Source organism: Perca fluviatilis, chromosome 10, assembly GCF_010015445.1.
Source record: "Perca fluviatilis chromosome 10, GENO_Pfluv_1.0, whole genome shotgun sequence".
In the NCBI taxonomy this organism is placed as follows: Eukaryota; Metazoa; Chordata; class Actinopteri; order Perciformes; family Percidae; genus Perca; species Perca fluviatilis.
In genome coordinates this window covers 5,703,901-5,731,690 of record NC_053121.1, presented here as the reverse complement: position 1 = coordinate 5,731,690, position 27,790 = coordinate 5,703,901, and the positions used below count along the sequence as shown (strand labels likewise).

General features: G+C 42.1%; 1 protein-coding gene across 1 annotated transcript; it reads left to right on the top strand.

Moving 5' to 3' along the window:
* The first annotated feature begins 455 nt into the window (after positions 1-455).
* On the top strand, positions 456-27,790 carry snx25 (sorting nexin 25). The gene is made up of 22 exons (XM_039813840.1): positions 456-702; positions 985-1,727; positions 2,533-2,617; positions 8,067-8,283; positions 9,151-9,323; positions 11,123-11,309; positions 11,833-11,903; positions 12,912-13,102; positions 13,331-13,462; positions 13,790-13,939; positions 14,112-14,237; positions 14,358-14,522; positions 16,294-16,425; positions 18,692-18,832; positions 20,466-20,579; positions 22,040-22,117; positions 23,682-23,765; positions 23,874-23,991; positions 24,640-24,706; positions 25,141-25,322; positions 27,441-27,541; positions 27,648-27,790. The coding sequence occupies exons 2-22, from the start codon at positions 1,374-1,376 to the stop codon at positions 27,711-27,713; spliced, it is 2,934 nt and encodes a 977-aa protein (XP_039669774.1). The 5' UTR covers positions 456-702; positions 985-1,373; the 3' UTR covers positions 27,714-27,790.

Sequence of the window (27,790 nt, the reverse complement as noted above, 5' to 3'; positions counted from 1 at the left end):
TGGCCGATCATTTTGTGTCAATTAGTATTAGTAAATATTACAATTAGTCTGTGACAAGATAGGTTGCAAAGGTTATCCACTTTAATTATTTATTTGTTTTACAAAACAGAGATAATGAGAACAATAAATAATATTCAGTAGATGTCCTGAGTAATAAAGCATGAGTAAAAAAGTGAATATGGCTGAAATATAAATTGATATTACTGTAAAAACAATATTTAGTATTTACCACAAAACGGAAAACAGATTATTTTATAATGTTATGTCAGACAGCCATCTCTGAAATAAAAATTAATCGTCAGAGAAACAAGGTATTATCTTATATTTCGTTGTACGCTTGATTATTATTCGTAGCTGCCCAGTTGGTCGGTATTTTTCCCCACTGCATCCACAGCAACGTTCAATCAAAATCCCCCGTCCACTCCGGGCTGTCTTGATTTTTAAAACAGGCGCACCCTCCGTGGTTAACACAAGCGCTGATTGTCTGACACCCTTCCACGTCCAGAGAGAGTCAGTCAGCTGGAGCTCGAGGAAAATAACAGTTGCTTGTGTTTTTTATCTGCTGGAGATTTTGGACCTGACGTATTTTGTCGTTGCGTCTATAAAACTTTTAATTCGCCATTGCGAAGCCTCCGATACATTATTTTACTGAGAGGAAAGCGAGAAGGCAGTGTTGTTATCGCACACCTTTTTTAACGATAGGTAAGTACGCTAACATTAGCTGATGTTTAATTGTTTAACGTTACTTAGCAAGCAAGCTAGTTAGCTAGCTAACTTAGCTGTCGGTATTGCAGTTTGCTTAACGTTACTAGTCAAACCATACAACAGTTTAGAATTATTTGCTGGCTCTTACTTCGTTTTTTATGTAATTTTTTGTTTTAACGTTAAAGCAGGTAGCAGCATTGGCTTCTTTGTAGAGCTTCCTGCTAGCCCAGTTGGTTAGCAACAGTCCCTAACCTACCCTTCTACCTATTTGTCTCCAAGGTGACGGTGGGTGTTGCTAATTCTATCCCATCACCGCGGGTCTCTCTCCGTCTGCTTCCTGGGCGACTTGCAGCTTCTGTGTCCTATTCCAAGGCAAGCCTGGTGCCCTGTCCTGTTGTCTGGAGTATCTCGTTGTGGATGACTACGCTGACGGGGCTCTGAGCCTGTGGCCGCCGGGCGGGCCGATGCTAGGAGCGGGGGAAACATAGCGGTGTGGGTCGGAGAGGAGATGTCAGAGCGGGGATGCCTTGTCTTGGAGACAGTGTTGTAGTCGAGGGTATACACGAGTGTACACAGTATACGTACCTCTCTGACTTGGCGTATAGACTAGCGGAGCAACTTTTCAGCCTAACTAGTAGTGACTCATATATGGATGGTGGGGTCGCAGTATGCCCACCCCCTCAACTACCACTACACCACTGGCCGGAGGGAGTAGCAGTGCCGGAGGAGAAGAAGAGGGGCCCATGTCTGCCACCTCCACCTCTTCTATCGGCTCCTCTTTCCGGTTCGTCCCGGCTTTCTGCCTGGGCGTGGTGGCAGCAGTAGTATTTCAGCTGGCCTGGGGAGGCCTGACTCTCACCTCTTTCTTCTTGAAGTTGTTCATTTATGTGTCATTCGCCCTACTTTGTTTCCTGGCTGGGAGTTTTGTTCTGCTGGTCAGGAAGAGTCCTCTCAAAGTCAGCTGCTTTGACAGAAACAGGAGGCAGTCAGCTGCACGGATGGAATTCTTCAACAAGCTTATGGTAAGATACTGGTATCTCCTAGTTTAAACTAACTTATCACATATAGTGCACCACCGCCAACGCACACACTCTCTACCAGCCCTCTATGATAATACATTAGCATTAATATATGACCAACTGCTGGAATCCATTGATAGAGAGAAAAACTGCCAAATTCCAATGTTATCTAAGGGCACTTCTGTCACATCTAACCTTTACTCCAACAGACTGGAGCACATGTAAAAATGTTGAAAAGACACATATGTTTCATACATTTTTCCTAACTCTCCTCTTTTGCTCCTCTCAACGGTTTCATCTGCCCTCCCTAGCTTTCTTCCCTCTCTCATCTTCTCTCCCTGCCTCCGGATCCTCACTGTGTTGTTCTATAATAGATGAGGTGGAGTCATGCATTGCTGCTGAATTTAGACACACCTCAACACACACAGACACGCATGCATGCACACACACACAAACATGCACACACACATATATAGGGTTGATTTATTTTGCAAGGAAAGTGGTTGTGTCCTTGCAAGCGGCTGGTGGCTTGCCTTAATAGATAGCCACAGCCCAGTGGCTGCCTTTCAGCAGTGTTTGTGTTCTGCTCTGTACTGATGACTTATTGATGTTGACAGCGGAGGAGTATTGTCACAAGCATTTGTCATCTTGTTTGTCTGTCTGTCTTGTCTGTTAGATTTTCAGGCTTATTAGATGCACAGCTCTCAATCTTCTCCTCCTTCTCTTGCCCAATATTTCCTGATTGTTATGCTGTTGTCCCCATCTGTGAAGGGAAGAGATGTGATCTGATATTCTTTTTCTTTTTCAGGCCCGTTTTTTGGTGCCAGTTCAGGAGTCAAGCCAGAGCAGGAGGGTGGTGGTGTCACACAATGTGGACAAAGCTTTGAAGGAAGGTAATGGATCACCTTTGCCTAAGAGATTTTTTTTTAAAGCAGTGTTTCCATTAAAATGTTCCTGGTAAATTTTGTCCCAGGAGTCTACTTTTCAAGGAACGCTGAATTTCCTTCAGCCCGTTGTTGTCTGCGTTTCCATAACTGTAACACAGCAGTGAGGCAAATTTGTTTATTACTAATAAGCTGACGTATGAACATGACATGGGAGGAGAGCTTCTGGTGGTAGCAGGGGTAAACACACTTTTGCAACCTGCAGTTCAGTGTGCCCGCCTGTTTCATCTAAAAAAAATGCATAAAAAAAAGAAACCTTAGGTTAGGCAGGTCCAGCGGGGACCCCAAACTTCCCTTTCCCAAGCCACATATAGCCAGCTCTGACTGGGGGATCCCGAGGCGTTCCCAGGCTAGGGTGGAGATATTATCCTTCCACCTAGTCCTGGGTCTTCCCCGAGGGCTCCTTCCAGCTGGACGTGCCTGGAACACCTCCCTAAGGAGGCGCCCAGGGGGCACCAGATGCCAAACCACCTCAACTGGCTCCTTTCGACCCAACTCGTTCTTTCGGTCATGACCCAGCCTTTGTGACCATAGGCGAGGGTAGGAACGAAATTTGACCGGTAGATCGAGAGCTTTGCCTTCTGGCTCAGCTCTCTTTTTGTCACAACGGTGCGATAAAGTGAATGTAATACCACCCCCGCTGCGCCGATTCTTCGGCCAATCTCCCGCTCCATTGTCCCCTCACTCGCAAACAAGACCCCCAAGGTACTTGAACTCCTTTACTTGGGGTAAGGACTCATTCCCTACCTGCAATAGGCACTCTATCGGTTTCCTGCTGAGAACCATGGCCTCCGATTTAGAGGTGCTGATCCTCATCCCAGCCGCTTCACACTCGGCTGCGAACCGATCCAGTGAGCGCCGAAGGTAACGGACCGATGATGCCATCAGGACCACATCATCTGCAAAAAGCCGCGATGAGATCCGCAGCCCACCGAACTGCAACCCCTCCCCACCTGTCTCTAAATATCACAAATAGGATTGGTGACAAAGTGCAGCCCTGGCGGAGGCCAACCCCTGAAACGAGTCCGACTTACTGCCGAGAACCTCTTATATCCATGTAATGCAAATGCATTTGGAAACTGCTTATGTGCAAGACATTTTGGTCAGCACTACAGGTTACAGATCTTTTTTTATTTCACCTTTTATTTTTACAGGCGAGTCATTAAGAACAGGTTCTTATTTACAGTGGCAGCCTGACAAGTGGCATAGCCACTTAGGGAAAGGGAGGGAGGGCTAGAAAATAAATACATAAAAAATACATACGGTTTAGAAATGACATACAATTTGAAATACTACACAGACAACAGTAAACACAATCATTGTCTAAAAGTTAACTGCAGACATTGAAATGGACATTGAAACATCAAACATTAGAAAAACATGTACAGTACATCTCTTCCACTGGGGCCACTTCAGCCAGCAGCTTTACCTTTGCTGCCAAGCAGCTTTTGGCATTTTTGTAGCAGGGTTTATTGTTCTTCACAGAGCAAGCGTGAGAAACAAAGTGCACCAACAAGTCAGGATTCTTAAATTGGATCACTTTTTTTTTGTGATGGGGATCAAATATAAAATCGATTATAAAAATATAAGATGTAACATGCTGTAAGCAAGAATGCAAATTTACATCCACAATCCCTATGCAGGTTACAAAAACAGAAACATTACAAGTTACAATATACAGATTCAAATATACAATACACAAGTAGAAAAAGTCAAAATTCATTGTTCAACTTGCCAACAATCAGTCTCCATTTCTCACACACACACACACACACACACACACACACACACACACACACACACACACACACACACACACACACACACACACACACACACACACACACACACACACACAAAGTCTGGCTGCCAAGTGACAGATGGCTCCGGGATTTACACCAAGGGTGTGTATTTGCATATGCTCCCGAGTGTGTTTTTGAAAAGGTTTTTTTTGGGGCGTAGTGTGGTTTATAAGGTTCACAGTGAAGACCTGCTGTGTCATTTATTTTGATAAACCGTGTTTCTGTATAAGTTTTGTGGAAGTGCTCAATTCTTGGATTTAAATCCAGCACTCAAGTTCAGGGCTTTCACTTCCCAGGGGACTTAGCATTATTCATGTATTTTTATAATAATAATAATAAATTGAATTTATATAGCGCTTTTCATGGACTCAAAGTCGTTTATGATGGTTAATAATAGTACATAAGAAAGTTCAAGTTAATATTTATAGAATTGGTTTGCAAAGTAAAAGCAAATGATGCTCGATATTGATGTAATTTGGTAGGTGATATATTTCAGTGACATTTAAGATGATTTGGACTGAAATGGAAATGATCTACTGTAAAATGCACTTTAACAACTAGCAAGGCACTAGCCTTTCTATCCATCCACTCACTCATCTATCTATCCTTTTTCTAAACCACTGATCCTTTTCATGCTCACATGTTTTCATACACACCGACTGATCTCCAGTCTATCGCAGGACTAACTCATACAGACAGATAAATGCTTTCTCCCCTACAGGCAAGAGAGTTGCCAGTTCACCTAACCTGCATGTCTTGGGGGGGGGGGATAAAACCTATGCAGACAAATGGAGAACATTTTGTATGGTAAATGTTAAAAGGGCTAGCCTAGAAATCTAGACGCACCCTAGTGGCAGCAAATGTAATTTGCAGCCGGGGTCAGTCTAGCAACTCTCTGTTGGCTTGCGAGCTGGAAAAACCAAATTCTGGTCAGGCCAATCACATCATGTATAGAGTCGGTGGGCGGGCTTAACATAAGGATGGCAGAGTTGCGACGGTTCCGTGAATTCCCTGTTACTTGAAAACAAAGAAGATGGCTGCTGCTGCTGGCGAACAGCGGTCTTTCGACTCGGCTTTGGCAGTGACTCTGGAAGACTTGGAGTTAAGCACTTAAGTCATTCTTAAAAAAGGAAATTGTGTCCGGGGTTTTGCTGACCGGATACGGCAAAAGTTAAATCTATCAACTAGCGTTGCTCTGGTTGGCTATGAGTGCAGAGGGAATTTGAATGACAAGCGTTTATCCCGCTCCTTGGATTGAGCCCTGCCAGTGGAGAGTTCCCAGGTGTGCTCCCAGGTGTGTCAGGCTATAAAAGGCCACTAATACCTGTGATACATTTTATCAGCGAAAAGAAGGTATGTTTGCCACATAGAATATTGGCGTCATACACCGTAATCAGGTGACAGTCTTAGGCTACATTTACATTTCTACGTTTTGGTTTTTAAGCGGTGTTTTGAGCCAAAAGCATTCTCTGCACACAGAGTGAAGTGTTTTTAGCTCCAGTAGAAGAACTAATCTTCGTTTTAACTAACAGGCCCAAACCGCATATCTCATCAACATTCTCGTATACTTGGGCATGCGCGTGCCGGGGTAAACGGGAGGCAGCATGTATATTGCTGGTAGTTGCCATGGTAACATTAGTAGCTTAGTCTCAGAGAATGAGACTTCATGACCCAATCAGGCGGCGAAACGTTGGCGTCAGGTCTCCGTTTGCGGCCGTTGAGACTGCAACACATCCCCGCGGATTCCAAACCAAAACGGGGTCAGAAGTGTTTTCAAATGTCTCTTTGTTTTAGGGGGCTCTGAAACGCCAGAGCAGTGTGAATGCGGGGTGTGAACGTAGCAGAAGATATTAAAATGTAGCAACGTAAATGGAGCCTTAGCTCAGATCAGATTGAATGATCAGGGGCCTCATTTATAAACGTGGCGTGTCCTCAAAAGAAGATGCCGCTCTCTGCGCAAGAATTGGGATTTATAAAAAGCAAACTTGTCTTCTCTGTATGTAGCGCTAGGCGTTTTTTGCATCAACTTTAATATCGGACCATTTCTTTTTAATCCACGGTCCTCTGACCTCTGAGGCTGTGGCATTAACTGCGTCTGCAACATGTTGTCACTCTACAGCTTTTTTGGCATTAGTAATGCCCACACTGTGCCCTCCAAAAAAATAAATCCTCTTTTCCACCTCTCTAACAAGAACTACAACTTCCCATTAGCCGCTTTCCGACCAGATGGATTTTTGCAGTTCCTAGAACATAACGTTCCTGGAACCCTTTTTTTTCTCGTGTTCCGACTGGACCAATTTGGGGATTATTAAGTTCCTCTGGCCGCAGTTCCTGTAACTCTTTCAGCTCATTCTTCAGGGCATGGTCTTTTCTCGTTCCCTTTTCCGCATAGTGGTGGTTAGACGGCTGTGTTATAATAACAAAAGGTCAGTTCCTATGGCCACTTGGCCAGTGTGAATGCAAATGGCAAAAACGGTTTTAGGGGAGAGTAGTTGGTAGAACTGTTTAGAAGTGGAGTGTTCCTATAACTACGTTCCTGTAACTACATGGTTGGAAAGAAGCTATTGAGTAAAAGTCCTTTGCTTTGTTTTCCTCTGTGCGCATGATGTCGCTATGGATGAATATTAATTTGGGGCGTTTCACTGACTATTTAAGGGCATTTATGGGCGTGACACGAACCCGCCAAAGCATCGCCACATTTAGAGCCGATTGTGATTTATAAAGGGAATCCGGCTTAGGATGTGCGTACGCACGGTTTTATAAATCCAAATATTTCTGTGCGTAATCACATCCTATGTTTCATCTGTACGCCACTTCTGACGCAAATTCGCCACACAGTTTTATAAATGAGGCATTTAAAACTCCCAAGACTTGCTGTAACCCTAGCGTCACGTACGGTACCTTCGGTTATCCTTGTAATGTTAAGATCCCTTACTGTGGATACAGTCGAAAGGCTAAAATATGTTTCCTTTACTTAACAGATCAAACAAGAAAAGATTGATTTGATTCACATATTTTATGTTAAGTTTTACTTAAGTTATGATTGAAAGAAGGGGAAGTACCACATGTTCCTTCAAAGCAAATCTGAATCAGTTATTACCGCATGTGGATTGAAATTTCACTGTTGAATTTGATTCTTGTGCAGTATGTTAAAGCTGCTATTCATTATGGCTTATAAGTAACATCTACTGTACATGCAGCTGTGGAAAACTACAACGTGTGTCTGTGTGTCTCTGTGTGTCTGTCTTTATGCTGCAGCCCTGCGATAGGCTGGTTCCTTGTTCAGGGTGTGCTCCACCTCACACACAGTGTGTGCTGGGATAGGCTCCAGTCCCTCCGGTCCCCTATAGGCGCGTATAGAAAATGGATGGATGGATGGACTGGCATTGATCAGCAACACTTGCACAAAATGATGATCATTCTTTGCAAAGAAAAAATATTACTGATTGCATCTTAAAAGAGTTAAAAAGTCTAAACAATCTCTTCCTTTTAACGGATTCAAATTCTAATGTAAACAGCTGTCTGACTCTTTAGTATTTATCTTCTGGCAAAAATAATATTCAAACTCTCTCTCTCTCTCTCTCTCTCTCTCCCAGTGTTTGACTATGCCTACAGAGACTACATCCTGTCCTGGTACATCCCTCTGAGTCATGATGAGGGCCAGTTGTACTCCATGCTGTCGGAGGACTGGTGGCAGATGATTAGCCAATTGCGATCCAGGCTCGCTGACATTGACCTTGTCAACGTGGTGTGTTATGACACCATCCGAATCCTACACACACACTTCACGGACCTAAAGGCTGCATCTGCAAGGTACACACACACACACACCCACACAATTGTAAATTGTTTACCTAGCATATTGTTTGTGATGGCTGCTCCCAACTGGTTGGCTTTGCAGCAGTAGCGACAATTTGCTTATCTACAACCTACCGTGAGCTAACATTGATTCTGCCATTATTTCATTTAGTTAGAAAATAGCAGAAGTGATTGCTATGGCAATGCGCATCCATGAATCGGGGGGGCGGGGGCGGAGAGTCTCAAGGTGGGGTTGTATTTGTTTGGCAGTTGAGTTCAAATAACAACCACTGGGCAGCATCGCTTACTGCACCGTTTAATATTTATCACAGGGGAATAATGTGTTCTTCACTTCTGAGCTATCATTGCATAGTGTGCTGACTCACTGTTTTTTAACAGAAAATATGTCCGCTTTGATTTGTTAATAAAAAGATTTCCCTTCCCGCCATTGCTCATACCCAGCACCATAATTGAATGTATATGCAGATGGGGTGACATGATGGCACTTCAGTACCATGTAAATGACATTCAAATTCTCTACACTCACTTCCTTCTTCTCCAGGCAGCATCTGCCAGGTACACTTACAGACAGAGTGATGATTCACACACTCTGGTTTCATTATCCTGGCAAGTCAGGCGAGACTTATGATTTGATCACACTACAGAGATGTCTGGCCTCCCTCGTCTTCAATAGTTTGAGAACAATGCAGCAGCAGTGTGTCTTGTTCAGTCAGATTTTAGAAGCAAAGTATGTAATAACAATGGCAATGAAGTTGGATCTCATATAATATCATTTGACATCTAGCTCTGCCAGAATAACACTCTGTCTCTTTCTGTTTATATCTTAATTTTGATCTGTGTCTCTTTCATGTGTGTACCCAGACCAGAGGAGTGTGCTCGACCGTTTCCTCTCCATCCCTGTTTGGTCAGTCCTGACTCTGAGCTGGCCTTCCTCCGCTGTGTAGCCAGAATACTGCTGCTATGTCTGCTGCCACACAAGGATGCCAAGTCCCATACACTACGCTGCTGCCTCACAGAAGTCATCACTACTAAAGGTTGTCTGTGTGTCTGTCTGTCTGTGAATATACTGTACATACATTTAGGGCTGCTCGATTATGGAAAAAAAATCATAATCCCGATTTATATTGGTCAATATTGAAATCATGATTATTTTACACGATTACTCATTGTCTTTTTGAAAGAGTGTTGCATTTGTAATCAGAATTTGCTCAGGACATCCTGAATTATAAATTGGTAAACCTTTTCCACGGCAGGAATTTAGAATTATGACAGCAGGAAAGGCAAAGGTGCATTCCTGGTGTTCCAGTTACAAGGCGCTGGTGTTGTGCATGCTTGCCTTCCGGTTTGGTTTCTGTGGGTACTCAAATGGAATGGAGCCTTTTGTTAATGTTATTAGTTGCACCTAGTTAGGACAAGCGAAAATATCTGCCATGAGAAAGGTCTATTGTCACCATTTAACCGCCTAAAATGATGGATGTAAATGTGGACACATATAACATCATAATGCTTGCAGTGTCTTAATTAAGGTATTTGTCTGTTGTAACAACTCTCATTTGCTATAAAAAATCTGCCATCTGTTTTTTAGATAGATAGATAGATAGATAGATAGATAGATAGATAGATAGATAGATAGATAGATAAAGCTCAATAAAAACCCACATATAAAAAATACAAAACAGCAGCTGTACAGTGTCTATGTTATGTTGTTCAGAGTGGTTATTGCAGAGGGAAAGAAATATTTCTTGTAAATGTTTTTCTGGGCCAGTTTTACCATCTACCTAATGGTAACTGGATAGAGTGGTGAAGGGGCTAAAAGGGCTTTCCTGTTCACAGAGCGGTTGTACAGTTCAGATAGGGGGGTTTGGGGTGAGCCGATTATCTTACTGCAGTGATTTATTATGTGGGAGAGTTTTGTTTTGTGTTTGGTGAGGAGGTTGTACCAGGATGAAATGTTGAAGGTGAGAATGGATTTAGTGAGTGAACAGTAAACTAGAGGTAAAATACCCTTGCTGATTAGCCTGACGTCGTCATACTCAGATTCTAGTCAGAATATGAGTCTGATACTGCTCCAGTGGGCTGTGATTGTGGGGCGTGTTTCAACCGAACCAGGAAAGAAAATGCCTCTGCACTCAATTGGATAGACCTACAACCAATCAGAGCAACGGAGACGGACGTCAAAGAAGCTGCGAGGCGGCAGTTTCTGTGTCGTGCGGACGGGTGTGGCAATGTATACACATACATGATCGCGGTTCTCTGTTCCTCTTTTAAAATGAACGCGCTGTTGATCTCTTCTATAACAGACGCGATGGCGGAATCTACACGTCTCAGTTCTCCAGCGGCAGCCATCTTTGTTGTAAACAAATTCAACCCAAGCGCTCTTTGGTGACGTGGTTGATTACGTTACTGGTGATCATCCGTCCATCATCCGAAAATGGACATCCGAAAAGAGTGACGTCCAGCCGAGCGAGAGCAATCCCTGAAGTGGAACGTTGTGGATATAGACTACCTTGTAACTTAACAGCATTTTAAATAAGTGTTCATTGATTCAGACTCAATTAGGCATTCAGCAGATTTCTCTATTTATATAAAGTATATGTGTTGTTATGCGTCTGTGTGCTCCAGGCCTCATCCAACGACATGTCAAAGTGCCTTTGAGCAAGACACTGAACCACAAGTTGCTCCCTGGACGCTGTATGTGGCTGTCCACTACTTAGGATGGGTTAAATGCAGAGATTGAATTTCACTACATTGTACTGTACGACTGTATGTGACAATTAAGTTTCTCCTCCTCCTCCTCCTCCTCCTCCTCCTCCTCCTCCTCCTCCTCCTCCAGTGTTGAAGCCTTTGGTAGAAGTGCTCAGCGATCCAGACTCCATAAACAAGATGCTGTTGTCTCAGCTGGAGCAGAGGGAGCAGCAGGCTGAGCAGCAGAAGAAAGCCTACACCTACGCTGCCTCCTATGAAGACTTCGTCAAACTGATCTCAACTTCAGCCGATGTCAATTTCCTCAAACAACTCAGGCATGACCCTAACGGCACACACAGCAATACACCTGCACTGCTTTTTTAACCTGAGACTGTCCCGCACTTAAATGAACCACACTGTGTATATATATCTATATATATATACACAAATATACAGAAACATGGGAATCAGACGGCGGTAACGCAGTCCATCTGCTGGTGTAGGGTTACCATGGGAACAGACAGTGTCTCTGTGGCAATATAATAGATCTAAATGCGGGGGAGACATGATACTGCTATGCTGTCTTGTCAGTTTGAGAAGTAATGGCTCAATACGGATTTGTTGCAGATATATTTGCTCAACTGTGTAAACATAGACTCAGTTACTTCCCTGTTTACGCTCTGTACTATATGTTGTGCATGTTTTAAAGTCACCATGCATGTAAGATTTTACTGTTGTGCCACGTCATACTGTATTTATATCTTGTTTACTTCAGTAGTATTCAGTTTATTTATCCTAAGACAGCCCATTTTGATTTTATTGATTGATGAAATTGTACATCTCTATCTGTCTTTGTAGGTATCAGATAGTGGTAGAGATTATTCATGCCACCACCATCAGCAGCCTCCCTCAGCTCAAGAAGCAGAAAGGTACTGAAGCACTATACTTCATCATGACAGTGACGGCAAAAAAAGTATTGCACAAAACAAAAATTGTGACTAAACACCTTCAAATCCATTGCATCTCGACAGCTCGCTGATCTGCTGTTAATTCACCAAGTAGGGTAGTATTCATAACAGTGTCTACAACAGTTAAAGGTACAATTCTCCACTTTTCTTGTTGCTGCAACAACTCTGAAGGTCTCATGTAGAGAGCTGGATGGTCAGGTCAGATGAAGTCTCGACCCATCTCCACAGCATTGCGGAGTAATATGTGTATCTCAGATACATTCAAGTATAGGAAGAAAAAAAAACGCTCTGGATGGTTTGATTTTCTTTAAACCAATCACAATCGTCTTGGGCGGCGCTAAGCTCCGGACGCAGCCATGGTGGCTCTGCAAAATGGTCTCAGGAAGGAACTTGTTGTGGTGGAACATCTGCACCCCGCAAAATAAAAAAAGACCACATCTAATATTAAATGAAATAAGCTGTTCACACAATACAGTAACGTGAGCTATTCATATTAGCTGGATACATGGTTAAACATAATTTGCTCTTACCAGTGTATCACATCAGATAGTTAATGCCGTAAACGTATTCTTTGTAAATCTTTATAATCATTCCCAGAAAGAACCAAGCAGGCCTGCCTTGTTGCTCGATCCAAATGTTGTGTGTAGCTTGCTAGCTCAAAAGTTTGTTGTTGTTTCCCGAAGCAAACAGAGTTTGACAATGGCAACACGCAGAGAGCGGAAGGGGAGGGACATTCAAAGGATGTTGATGCAGTTATCCTGACTAGGTCAGACGTGACCTTTGAGCTGCGTGAATGGGCTACATACATACATACATACATACATACATACATACTTGTAACACAATGTCTTGCAACTTAATCTTGATGGTTCAGTGGCTTGACACCAGGGTATTGCGCTATTGTGTGTTCTTGTGTGACCAAAGCTGGCTCACACTTTTCTTTCAACCACTGCTGTCCCTCTCTCTTAGAGCGAAAAGGTAAAGAGTCAGCAGCCATGAAGGCAGACCTGCTGAGGGCCAGAGATATGAAACGATATATCAATCAGCTGACGGTTGCTAAGAAACAATGTGAGAAACGGATCCGCCTACTCGGTGGACCAAACTATGAGAGCACTGAGGAAGGAGGGGCTGATGATAGCGATGAGCCTCAAAGTCAGAAGGTAAGGTGGACTGTGAAACAGCTGCTGTGGTTTTGATTGAAAAGAAGTTGCTGAATAATTGAATATCAGAATGTTTTAGAACACTATGTCAGGTATTGAAAGTTTTTAAATGATAATATTTTTTGTGAGGAGCATGACATTTACATGACTTTGCTGGAGAGTTTGTGCTTTTCATTAAAGCACGCTCCATTTGGCTGATGTTTTGTAATTTTCTCTCTCCGCATCCAGATTCTCCAGTTTGATGACATCATGTGTAATCCAGGTTACAGGGAGCACTTCAGAGTTTACATGGAGAGAGTTGATAAGAGAGCCCTGATTAGCTTCTGGGAACTGGTGGAAACACTGAAAACTGCCAACAAGGTGATTCCAGAGGGTTTAGCCCAACACTGCTAATTGTATATAGTGTTACGGGGATAGTGATGTAGTTATGATGTGTTTCTATTGTGTTCCGTACCAGTGCTGGGCCTGGGTGCTGCCACCACACGATATTCCAAGAAATTGCCACTGCTTTTCCTCTACATCAGAAAACACATTTTGTCAGCAGTTGTCATTTCCACATGCAGTACTGCCAGTTAAATGCTGGATATTTCTGTACTGTGACATCGGTAGTGTAGTAAAGCACATTCATGCGGTGGGAAATGTATATGAGTAATTGCCTATTTGTTTGTTTCTCTGTGTGTGTGACAGAATGAAGTGCCCCAAATCGTAGGGGAAATCTACCAGAAGTTCTTTGTGGAGAGCAGGGATATTCCCGTGGAGAAGTTTCTCCTCAAGGAGATCCAACAGAGTCTGGTGGGGAACAGAGGAACTCAAGTATTTGTTAGACTACAAGAACAGGTATCTGCTGCTTTTGCTACTAACTTACTGTAACCAATTGCCTTAGCTGTCCTTATTAAAGGTCCTCACATTTACGAGTAACATCATGTACGGTATGATTTCGTTCCACCATTGTCAAAAATGTCCTAAGAATGACGATAAAGCATTTCTGTTGCTCTCCTACATCCTCCAGGTGGCTGAGCAGATGAGAGAGCGTTACTACCCCTCCTTCCTGGTTTCTGACCACTACGATAGGCTGATCAGACGAGACGAGCAGCATAGCCAATCGCAGTGTAGCACTGAGGAAAAGGAGGAAGGGGTTAGACATCCACAATGTTATCAAAAATGTCTATGCATTAAGATACTCAAATTTATATTTTGTAAGTGTGTATACCTTTTGATAGATAAATAAATATACTGTATATATTTTTTTCTGTAGTGCCAGGGTCTAGATGCAGGAGAGGAGGTGGGCGATGAAGGCAGTAAAGGAATCAATGAGCAGGCCAGCTACGCTGCTACGAAACTCCTTCAACTCTACGACAAACTGGAGTACAAGCGACAGGCCCTGGGCTCCATCCAGAATGCACCCAAACCAGACAAAAAGGTGACAAAAAAACAGGGTTCAAATCAGAATACACTCTAAAAGTTCACAGCAGCATAGCATAAAACACACCAACACAAAATTAAAGTTAGTCCAGACCCCTCCAGCATTTTCTGTAGTGTTAAGATGTTAACTGGCTGAGCTGAAAAGTCTAATTAAGAGCCAGATATAGCACATCTGATTTGCTAAAAAGCCCACGTTCCTGCTCTTTTTTTATGCCCCCGTTGGCGGAGGCATTATGTTTTCGGGTTGTCTGTCTGTCTCAGGACCCCTGTAGGGAATTTATTCAAATATGGCACAGACATCCACTTAGATGTTGGCCATGACTGAAGAATTCCTACGCTAATTATGACAACATTTCGCCCACATGTCTAATAGGATGAAATGATAAAGTGATGACAGAAGGGGGAGATTTGGTAGGATACTGAATTAGTGACACTAATCTTGGGTGCCCACCTTGAAACTGTGATGATTGTACAGATCTTCTGTGCTGCCGGGATTAAAGATGTTTGAAGCATCCACGTTTTGCCAAATAAAAATACACTTAATACTTCTTTATTAAATTACTTCAAAGTCTTCACTATACATATATTATGTGAGTCTGGACAGACATGGATATAAACCGCAACTTGACTGGTTGGTGGAGGCATACAACTGCAAAGCAGGGAATATCCACAAAACTCATTACAAATTACACCCTGCTACGCCATGAACTACTACAACTACTATTTGTAGTCATAGTTTCGTTATCTTTATTGTGACTATTATTGCCACTGTTCATCACACCCCCAACCGGCACCGTCCGACAACCGCCCACCAAGAGCCTGGGTCTGTCCGAGGTTTCTCCCTAAAGGCCCAGACACACCGAACAGACGGCCGACCCTCGGCAGAAAAGGCACTTGGACTGATCAGTCTCCCCGAGTTGGTCAAAGAAGTGCCTCGGAACACACCAAAGCGACGAGACGTAATATGTCACCATAACAGCAGGCGGCGCTAATCTGTATTGTCGCCCAAAAATGAAAACTGGCAGCTGATTGGACAAACGCGTCACGTGGGTCTGGTTTGTCCAGAAATTCAAAGCCAGACTGTCGTGGCGGCTTGTTCAGAATATGAGCTCATATTGTACTAAAACAGTTCACTGAAACATGTTTCTGAAAACATTTTAAGCGAGAAATAGGCAATGCAGTTGCTGAATCTGTCTTCATTTATGATCGACAAAGGTCATTTTAAAAGATTTTCGCCAGATTTTGAGAGACTCTAGTCACGCTCCTCCCGCTCCCCGTTTCCGGGTTAGCTCTCTACCAATCAGATTGGTCATTTGAGTCCCACTGCCGGCAGTGCCTGCCCCACCGATTATACATCTCAAATCGGTCAAAATGAAGGCTGACGGCCCCTTAGACGGACGACGGCACGGAAAAGACTCGAGTCACTGACCTCGCCAGACTGTCCAACGGCCGATTATGGGCTCTAGTAGGCTTAAAAGGAAGTTTTCCTCACCACTCAAGGTTTCTGCCTAAAAGGACATTTTTCCCTGCCACTGTCGCACTAAATGCTTGCTCTTGGGGGAATTACTGGAATTGTTGGGTCTTTGAAAATTATAGAGTGTGGTCTAGACTTACTATCAGTAAAGTGTCTTGATATAACTCTTGTTATGATTTGATACTATAAATAAAATTGAATTGAAATGTTTTGAAAAACATTCAGGTTTAAAAACATGGAAAAAACAAAATGATTGGCTTGCTCGTTAACATCTGCATCTTGTCTGTGCTTTCAGATTGTAAGTAAACTAAAGGAAGAGATCGGAGCCATGGAGAAAGAACACAGTGAACTCCAGCAACATATCACCAGGACCGACTGGTGGTGTGAAAACCTGGGGCACTGGAGGGCTACTATCACTACTGCTGAGGTACTGTTCTCTCTGTTTTTCCTTTTTATCAGAAACAATAAATGGCTGATTGTGCTACTGCTGAAGAAACAAGCTAGCCATGACTAACTGGCTGTGGAGGACCTAAGGCACTGGAGTGCTCTGATGGCCTTTGCATCAACATGCTTTGTGGAGAAGCAGAAAATACATGGGATTTGAGTGGAAAAGCATTCAAACATTTAAGATGCAGTCACCCACATCATTTACCGAGCTGTACAGGTTTGCATTTGGCCTTATTGACAGCCAAGCATAGTGTGCACCCGGTCCAGTCTTGTATAAAGTACTTGAAAGCAATACTTAAAGGGTAACTACTGTTTTTTTCAACCTATTTTCCTATATTTTTGTGTCTAAGTGACTGATGGGAACATCAGTCTTTGACATTGGTCCAATATTAAACAAGATCGCTGCGGTCGGGACTCGGCAGCTGCAAAACAAGCTACAATGTAAGTTAATAGGGCAATTGTGCAGCTTGTATGTACCTTCACAAAAGTGCTCATTTTGTAATATTGTAAGTGTCTGACAACATTTTGGAAAGGATCCCTTCAGAGATAGACCTTTTTAAAACCTCTTTGACACCTTTCTGTTTAGAAACAGCTCTGAGCTCGCTAGCGCTAAACCCACCAGCCTCCATTTAAAAAAGCAATACTTTTAGTGTGTATAGAGCCAACGTATTTTCACATGTAAACTATGTGTTTATTTCAACCAAAACTAGAGCGATGGTTGGAAAAGTGGAAAGACGACCCAAAACGGCTTTTCATTGTTTTATTTTGTTTCTCTCAACTTTGAATGAAGTGTATTTTATGATGCTAAAATTACTGTTTATTGACATGGAGTCTGGTGGCTTTAGCTAACGCAATTTCGCGGATGTTTTTATGTTTAAAAAAAGGATCTTAGTCTTTAACAGAAAGGTCGACCTCCTTAGAAATCCTTTCCATAATGTTGTCAGACACTTAGAATATTAATCTGAGCCTGTCAGCGGCAAAATGAGCACTTTTGTGAAGGTAAATACAAGCTGCACAATTGCCCTATTAACTTACTAGCTTGTTTCGCCGCTACCGACTGCAGTGATCTTGCTTAATACTGGACCAACGTCAAAGATTGTTGTTCCCATCAGTCACTTAGACACAAAAACATAGGAAAATAGGGTTGAAAAAAAAACATAGTTAACCCTTTAAGTACCAGGAAATGACTTTGGTAGAGGTAAAAGTCACCTTTTAGAGCAATACTTGAGTAAAAGTCTTAAAGTATCTGATATTAACTGTACTTAAGTATCAAATGTAATTTTATGATATTAAATGTACTTAAAGCCTAGTGCGTAGTTTCTTTCGCCCCCATTAAGAATGTCTGGTTTCCAGAAATATAAATAACGAAGTAAAATACAGATACGTGAAAATTCTATTTAAGTACAGTAACAAAGTATTTGTACTTCGTTACATTACAACACTGCTCCAGTCCACCAGAACCAGAAATATATTCTTGTATATGGAATAAATTGTTGTGCCAAGCCATTTTGTCATGAACCACACGTAGTTTAGGATTAAATAAAAAAATGTATTTAATTCAAACTAAATAATACTTCAAAATAAGATAAAACATGTATTTCAGTAGACTCAGTAGTGTAGTGTGGTCATTGGTGTAGGTGAGTGTGTGGATAGTAAAACAGAAACCAAAAGACAACCCCAAGCTAAAAACAAACCCGGCTGGCTGTGAGGATGGAGAGCCTTGGCGCTGGCAGTAGTTACAAGTCCTACTGGAATCCTTTTTCTCACAATTACTAGACCCAAACCGCCCACGTGACACAAAAGTTTACCTGTGCACTCTGCAAAAACATGTATCAGTCACCTTAATATCCAAGAAGGAATGGATAAAAATCATCCAGTACAGAGCCCATATTCAATGTCTTAACATCTGTTGCATGAACCAACATACAAACATTACCCCAACTACCATGTGCAAAACGAGGCGTAGGAAAGCCAAAACCCAACAGGAGGTAGGTAGGTAGGTAGGTAGGTAGGTGGGTGGGTGGGTGGGTGGGTGTTAGTTATGTAGTCATTGAGACGTGTGTGTGTGTGTGTGTGTGTGTGTGTGTGTGTGTGTGTGTGTGTGTGTGTGTGTGTGTGTGTGTGTGTGTGTGTGTGTGTGTGTGTGTGTGTGTGTGTGTGTGTGTGTGTGTGTGTGTGTGTGTGTGTGTGTGTGTGTGTGTGTGTGTGTGTGTGTGTGTGTGTGTGTGTGTGTGTGTATTTTGCAGGCTACAGAAGAGGGTGGTGAGACCGTAGCTTGTTACAGTGTGTGTGTTAGCCTGGTAGAAGTCGAGGAGACGGCCAACAGTCGCTGGAGCGTCCAGAGGAAACTCACTGAATTCCAGATGTTGCATCGCAAACTCACAGAGGTAACACAATACCAAATCTGCAAGCATCTGGATAGAATGGCTGTTTTTTTTTTTTTTTTCTTTCTTAACATCAGTAAGCAGTTATCACTGTGCATACTACGTTACCGCTAGTTGAAAACTGTGTGACTGTTGTCTTGCTGTTCTAATTCTTCAACCCCAGATCTCAGTCTCTGTTGAGTGGATGATGGATTTATTGCAGATTACACACACATACATACATACACATACCTGCAAATGTGTCGCCTTTCGGTGGAAATCGCCATTTTGAATGGGAAAATGTCATCCACGTGAATCGTGTAGATCCGAAGAGTTTTTATTTTGCGGGGTGGGAGGTCCGAGACCCGGTGCTAATACGGCACCGTTGCCTTAACGACGGTTATCTACCGGACCGAATAGCAACGCGGATTTCGGTGCCTTATTTAGGTGCCACTTCAATGCCTGCGCTTCTCTCTGATGCTCCGAAAACGGACGTTCGAGGGAACTGGGGGGAGGAGATGTGTCACCTTTTTCAGCCCTTCTGAGTTTGCAGGTATGCATACAAAGTAGAGACTGGAGTCCCTTTGCACCATGTCCAGTCCCCCACAATTCACTGAGTTCACTGTATCAACATAAAGTGGTTTAGATCTGATGGCAGTGAGATCTGGAGAGGTGCTTTTTCCAACCTGGATCCTATATTCCTATGTTTTTATATCTAAGTGACTGATGGGAACAACAATCTTTGACATTGGTCCAGTATTAAGCAAGATTGCTGCAGTCAGCAGCGCCGAAACAAGCTACAATGTAAGTTAATAGGGCAATTATGGCTTGTATTTACATTCACAAAAGTGGTTGTTTTGCAGCCGACAGGCTCAGATTAATATTCTAAGTGTCTGACAACATTATGGAAAGGATTTCTAAGGAGGTCGACCTTTCTGTTAAAAAGTAACATAAAAACATCTGCCAAATTGCGTTAGCTAAAGCCACCAGACTCCATGTAAATAAACATTTTAGCATTGTAAAATACACTTCATTCAAAGTCGACAGAAAAAACTATGAAAAGCCGGGTTTGGATCGTCTTTCCACTTTTCCATGCATCACAACTCTAGTTTTGTTTGAAATAAACACAGAGTTTACCGATTTACATGTGAAAATATGTTGGCTCTATACATGCTAGAAGTATTGTTTTGTTAAATGGAGTCTGGTGGGTTTAGCGCTAGCGACTTCAGAGCTGTTTCTGGTTAAACAGAAAGGTCTCAAAGAGGTTTTAAAAAGGTCTATCTCTGTAGGGATCCTTTCCATAATGTTGTCAGACACTTAATCTGAGCCTGTCAGTGACAAAATAAAGCACTTTTAGTGGACCAAATTGCCAATGCACATTTGCCCCATAGGGTAACATTTCAGCCCGGTCTGTGGAGGCCGGTTACAGCGTTCATGCTTAATGCAGGACCAATGTCAAAGATTGTTGTTCCAATTAGCCACTTGCACACAAAAACATGGGAAAATAGGGTCTGAAATTACCCTTTAATGCACTATACTATATTATCTAGATAGAATGGAGGAAACTATATGGAAATGCAATACAAAATACTTTAGTTTTGGCAGTCTCTCATTACTGTGATATCCCATTTCAGTCTCTGTGCATCTGTCTCCTCAGTGTTTTCCATCATTGAAGAAACTCCAGTTACCATCACTCAGTAAACTTCCCTTCAAATCCATCGACCAGAAATTCTTAGACAAGAGCAGAACTCAGCTCAATGCCTTCCTCCAGGTAAACATGCAAACACTCCATACTGTATTACACTTAGGGCTGGGTATCGTTCAGAATCTTTCGATCCGGTGCCAATTTCGATACATCAGTTTCGATACCGATTCCTAACGATAATTTTTTCGATACCATATGTTTTAAAATCCATTTCAACATCAACAAAAATACATTAAACACAAAGCTTTTATTTCCACCTTAATTGTGAATCAAAACAGTTATCAAAATTAAAAAAATCTGGTAAAACTGCTCACTCAGAGTAACATTAATAAAAGTGCCTTGCCTTTGGCTCAAGGCCTGTCAGTCAGTCATCAGGGCAGAGAAACCACCGTTGTGGCTGCTTGTAAGAGGAAGTGGAACGTCAACAGCACCGCGACCGCTTTCGGCTCGCCATTAATATCATATCGCAGCAAACGCTGTCTGCGTGAAGTTTTAAAAAACTGTAACCACACTAGAAACCAACCGTGACTCTCTGTGACTTCAACAAAACTGCAGACAGTTTACTCCGTCCGCACCTCTCCGTGTGCGTATGTGTGTGTGTGTGTCAGTCGGAGCTCCGCTCTGTGTCAATATGCAGAGAGGACAGATAAGCTTGCGCTTACACGCTAAGACGCTTTTGGAACCGAAATTTGGCACCGAAAGATAAAGAATTTTTCGATACTCATAGGATTGGAATATTTTTTTCGATACCATAAAAGTATCGACGTTCGGTACCCAGCCCTAATTACACTTGACTAATATTATTACTAACTTGACAACAGGATAACTTTGGTGTTTTCACACTGTCTGCTGTAATTGTTACACTTAAAAGTGCTTCTCTTTATACTTCCAAATAAGCTCCTGTTACTTTCAACATAAAACCACATGGATTTAAATACACTAGAGCAGATAGTCAAGGTTACTTGCCCAAGGGGTACTTCTGCAGGGGATATATAGAAAGACTGAAGTAGTTCAAGAAATGATCAAATCAAATTTTCATTGCTATTCTGGCTCCAAACGATCACAAAAAAAGTAATCGAAAAACGATTATTTTGCACGTTCCATTTTGCAAGTAAACTCTTATTTTATCTTGTGTTCCGAAGGGGAATCCAAAAAGTTAAAAAAATGATTAAAGGAAATTTCACAGTTCAAGGTGTTTTCACTGTTGATTGATTTGTTTAAATGTTTCAGTTTTTTAGTTTAATAAATGCAACATCTTTCCAAAAGTGAATGGAGTACTCTTGTTAAATAATCGTGATGTTCAATATCGACCAAAACCATTGTGATTATGATTTTTTTTTTTCATAATCAAGCAGACCTACTAAGCAAGCAGAGAAGTTGAAACAATAAGCTCCATCCTCACACTGCCTCTGTCTAGTTTATTATACCAGCTAAATAATGGTGTGTGTGTGTGTGTCTCTGTCTGTCTGTGTGTGTGTGTGTGTGTGTGTGTGTCTCTTGGTCTGTGTGTGTGTGTGTATGTGTAGCGTCTGCTGACAGATGAGCGTTTGTGCCAGTCAGAGGCTCTCTACGCGTTCCTCAGCCCGTCCCCAGAGCACCTCAAGGTAACTAATTTCTCATACTTAACATTTTAAACAAAACAGGGCTACTAATGCAACAGTGTCATAAAAGATGTTACTGGTTCCATTTGACTCCCTTGCTGCCGCGGGGGATTAAATGTGAGCTGCACTTGACAACTGTAGACGGTAGGTTGCTGCAGAATGTGTGAATCCTGTTGACATCATGGTTGACAGGATTTTAGGATTTATAATAGAATAATACAGTATGGCCGTTCTCCGTATTTCCGTTCGATGTCATGTCATACAAAGATGTATATGTTACGTTCATTACAATTAACAACTGCATTAACAGGCTTTATTTGTTCATTGAGGTCAGTTTTAGCAGTTGAGGCTTTAGATATCTGCATGTAAAGCAGCAGCTAAGGGAGATTGTGAAACATGTACACAGTCCTCTACATGATCTATTGAGCTGCTTTTAACTCAATACCTAATGACATATTAAAAAGCGATGATGTGACTCTTCTTCATCTGCTCTGGGAATGCCCCACGATTCAGAACTACGGGCTAAAGGTTCATGATCGCATTGGGAACATTACCCGGACTAGGTTGGATTTCTGCCCGAGGCTGTATGTGTTAAATGATCCACAAATGACATCGCAATGTGGAGGAGCAGTCTTTATTCAGACCAGTATAATGGTTGGGAATCAAATCATTCTGAGAATCTGGAGGAAGCCAGGAGAGCCCTATTTCTAGGAATGTTCCAGGGAGCTGGCAAAAGTGGCTTCTTTCGAAAAAAGAAAACTCTTTCAACTCTAAGGACAGGACTGAGAAATATGTTGCAAAATGGGGAGATTACTTATAATACATTTTTGCTTTGGACAAATCACGATGAGAACATGTTGCTTATTGTTCTAAGACTATACATTTGATCCATGAGTATTTTTTTTTCTTCTTTTTATTATTATTTTATTTTTCTTTTATTTATTTTTTTCTTCTTTTATTTCATTTTATAATCTGATTTCCATTATGATTTGTTTCGGTTTAATTTATTGTTTTTAATCATTAATAAGGGATACATATGGAAGTAAATCTGTTTCATCGGATATTGAAATTAAAAAGCCATTGAAAAATCAAATCAAAATCGGAGCAAATGTGCAATTGGCCATCAATTTTCGTGAAACTGCCCATATTCAAACTCTACACAGTTGATTTCTCACCTAAAAACTTAGAAAAATAAATGTAAGAATTATTTGTTGAAAATGTGAAGAGTAAAATTCAGTGGCAAAAAATTCAGACATAGTTTAAATGCATAAATATTTAGTGCTAGAAATTCAATGGCTTTTTAATTTCAAAATCCAATGAAACAGATTTAATTCCATAGATACATGTACAGATGTCAGTTGAATTTAACAATGTTATTAATACTAATAAAAAATAATACTAATTACAAAAAAAGGGATGATTTGTTCCCTTGAAAAACTCTCTTGGGAAATCCCTGTTTGTTTCATCTGTCCTCATCTTGCTCCTCTGACATGTTGGGAGCATTAGTATTAGTATGATTCCATACGGTATATTTGTATAGTGATGATATCTTGTTCAATGCTCGAAGGTGATGTCAATCCAGAAGAAATCGTCTTTCTCTCTGGCCTCCTTCCTGGAAAAGCTACCTGGAGACTTCTTCTCCCACACTGAGGTACGCAATCCTTCTCCACTGTTAAAGCCACAGCAACCCGTGGACTGTCTCAGCACTGCAGCTGTCGTCTATCCTCATTCACATTGTGTGTGTAACTGCTGTTTCTAGGAGGAGGCTGACGATGACAGTGACTTGTCGGACTACGGCGATGAAGCAGACGGGCGGAGAGACGCCCTGGCTGAACCCTGCTTCATGCTCATAGGAGAGATCTTTGAACTCAGAGGAAGTGAGTAGGACACGGTTGTCTTTTTAATCACTGTTGCATTTTCCATTTAAATATCAATATTAGAGACGTATCGGAAAAGCCTCCCATACCGCCTTAAATGCTGGTATCAGTAATGGCAAATACGCAGGTTTATACCACGTCAGCCCAGAAGAAAATCTACTTAAAAGTAGTAAAGTTTTAAAGTAGTTTTTTTATGTTCTTTTTCCGTTTTGACTGACTGTCAAACTGGGTAATAAAAGAAAGTTCTGTGGCGTTCATTGATTGTGTTTGTTAATGTTTCACAAAGGATTTTTACCTGAGCAAGGCCATACAACAATGATAGAAACCATATTACATCGATACAGGGATAGCAGTGTACAGCTGTTAAAACATAATCAAATATATGTATTTTTAAACCCACTCGGTATAGGCCGATACGCAAGTTCAGGTATTGGAATCGGTATCGGGAAGGAAAAAATGGTATTGGAACATCTCTAATCAATACACAAAACAAAAAAGTCTGACATGAAAGAGATCGAGGCCTATATAAAGACACTAAAATTGTAGGTTACACCTGTCGGACCAAATCATAAATTCCGACTGCATCTGAGCGAACATATCTGATGTGTTTCCTTCTCTTACTGTCTGTCTGTCTGTCTGTCTGTTCAGTGTTTAAGTGGGTCAGGAAGACTCTAATTGCACTAGTCCAGGTGACATTTGGACGAACTATCAACAAGTAAGTTCTGCAAGTTCGCATTTTGATCACCTATGCCTAGGTTGTCACATTTTGTAAACGTTAACGAATAACAACTAAACTACGTTGTAGAACTGACTTTGTTCCATTTATTCACCGTGTCGCTGCTTCCTTATTTGAGTAACAAGCTAACAGGCAACTTCCTATTTGTCGTTGTAGTAATGTTATTGCAGGTAACTGTCTTTAAAAGGCAACAAACAGCCTACTAGTTAACAACCTACTAGTTACAGTACATGAGAACCCTCCCGGTTTTATTGACATATTTGGGAAGGCATCTCCAGCGAGCATGTTGCTGTGTTTTATTAACCAGTTGTATAGTGCTCGAGATTCTACCTGTTATCACTCGTACTTAACTTCATGTTTTTCTGTTATCTGAGATCAGCTATGAGGCTAACCTCTTCTCTGCATTATTTCAGACAGATCCGGGACACAGTAAACTGGATCTTCTCTGAACAGATGTCGGTGTGTTACATCAGTGTGTTCAGGGACACCTTCTGGCCCTGCGGGAAGTTGGCGCCACACGTCAAGGTCCGGACTGACCTTGAACGCATTGAAACTAAGGAACGGGCTCAACAGAAACTACTTGACAATATCCCAGGTAGCAACTGAAACCCATGTATTACATGTATGGTGTCAGGATTATGTCATGTCGCATGAGTGGGATAAAACAGGGCTCCAGGCACCAGCACAAAATTTAGGTGCACCCAAATTTTTCAAATTCGCGTCGCCGTTAACGCTGAATGGCAATACACGATATATGATTCTGTATTTTTTTACAAAGTGGGCTAAATGTTCAGTTTTAAGTCAAAGCCACTTTTCACAAGCTCTTTTATTAAAACAGATTGTGACTAAAATAAAATGCAAAGACAGGGTTTCCTTTACCAGTTTGAAAATACAGCTGCAATACATGTAAATGAAAGTTATCTGAAGTAAATAGCCTAGGATATATTTAAAAAATATATATCTCTGAGAAAGCTCCTTCACTTGTTTTCAACAACAATAACTGATTAAAAGAGAAAGAGGACGCCCGGATAGCTCAGTTGGTAAATATAGAGGTTTGACTCCGACCTGCGGCCCTTTCCTAAACATTCTCCCCTCTCCCCTTTCATGTCTTCAGCTTTCCTATCAAAGTAAAGGCCGAAATCTTTAAAAAAATAAATAAAAAACAGACATAGGGAGACAGAGGGAGAGAGGGGGGAGTGCAATGGACTGAAGCGTAGGCTACTCACAGAGTGACGGCTGACTCATTATGAATGGGTCCAGCACGGGTCGAATGCTCTTTGGCGGGTCAGCGGCGTTGCACACGTCTTGTGTAGGCAATGAAATGTCGGTAATATTGAGATGCTGTGCCGCATTTTTGGATTAGCTATTTTCTGGCCATGGGGTGCCTCTGCCCAGCTCTCTCCCATGTCTAGTAAATGTGTGTTTCCGCCGTGGCGGGCGCAATAACAGAGAGTTACCAGCGGAAACACTGGTACCAATACAGGTTTCCCTCTCATACTTGACAATATACAGCTGTATTAATAATTAAAACTGTAGACAAATGTCAGCAGTTTGGACCGGCGGCGCTGTGTCTCTCCATGTTGCAGGGGAGCCGTGTGTGAGTGAATGGGGCGGCGCGGAGGAGAGATCCAAACACAGGCACGGCTTTACAGAAGGAATGGGTCATGTAACGCAACATTAAACCATATCGATATAAACGACATTGCTTCGTTCGTGGAGAGGCAGCGGATGCGAGGACATTAGGTGCACCAGTGCGACCTGGGAAAAATCTTAGTCGCACCCTTACAAATTTTGGTCGCACTCTAGAGCCCTGTAAAACATGCTCACGAGCAAATTATATAATTTCACACGCGCAGACTACTCTTCGCACATCAATCACCGACACGCTCTTACTCTTGACATGGATTTAGTCCTTGCGTGAATGAAATGTACTCCTGACATTTTGGGGGCAGAAACCAGGGGAGGCACTGGCCCTATTACGATTGGGCACTTTCAAGGCGATGTTACCAACACGGACCTCCTTAGCCTACCTTGATTGAAAGCTAACCTTTAAGAAGCCCATAAAAGGGCCAGTCCTCCCTTAGTTTCCTCCCTTGGTTTCCGCCTCCCCCCAAAAGTGTCAAAAGTCAATTTTGTTCACACGAGCAGGTATTCCATTTCGAGAGCGGAGTAACCCGTGAGAGCGTGCTTTTCCCTCTAGCGCTAAAGCAGACGCTCTCATGCATGCGCTGGCTACGAGGTGCGCTTGCTGCTTAGTTTTATACACGCAGGTGGCGTTCTTTGCCTCTCCATATGTTTTGGTTTCACACTCGCAGCTGCCTGCACATCACTGTGTTGTTGAATTGGTGCGCGAAGACTAATATCTAAACATGTGAAATAATTTAATTTGATTTGGAGCATGTTTTTTTTAAAGATTATTATTTGTTTGTGTGTGGCATTTTAGGCCTTTTTATTTGATATTACAGCTTAGACATGAAAGAGGAGAGAGAAAGGGAGAATGACACACATCAAAGGGCCGCAGGTCAGAACAGAGCCTGCGGCCGCTGTATATGGGCACACGCTCTACCAGGTGATCTACCAGAAGCGCCCCGTGGAGCATGTTTTATCGCGGTTGCGAGATATGACATAATCCTGACGCCATAAACATGCCCTGTAGATCTTAAACCTATGAACATGTCTGACCCTTTTACTTTGTTTCAATCTTTTCTAACAGATGCACTAGCAAATTTAGTTGGCCAGCAGAATGTCCGCTACGGAATCATCAAGATCTTCAATGCCCTGCAGGAGGCTAACGCCAACAAACATCTTCTCTATGTAAGAATAATACATATTATGTCAGACAGATGTCATGATTTCATACAATTGATTATATAAAATGTAACTGCAGCCGCAAACATAATCATTTGTCTCACTTTCTCAGGTGTTGATGGAAATGCTACTGAAGGAAGTGTGCCCTGAACTTAGCGCGGAGGTGGACAACATCTGAACACACACACACACACACACACACACACACACACACACACACACACACACACACACACAACACACACACACACACAC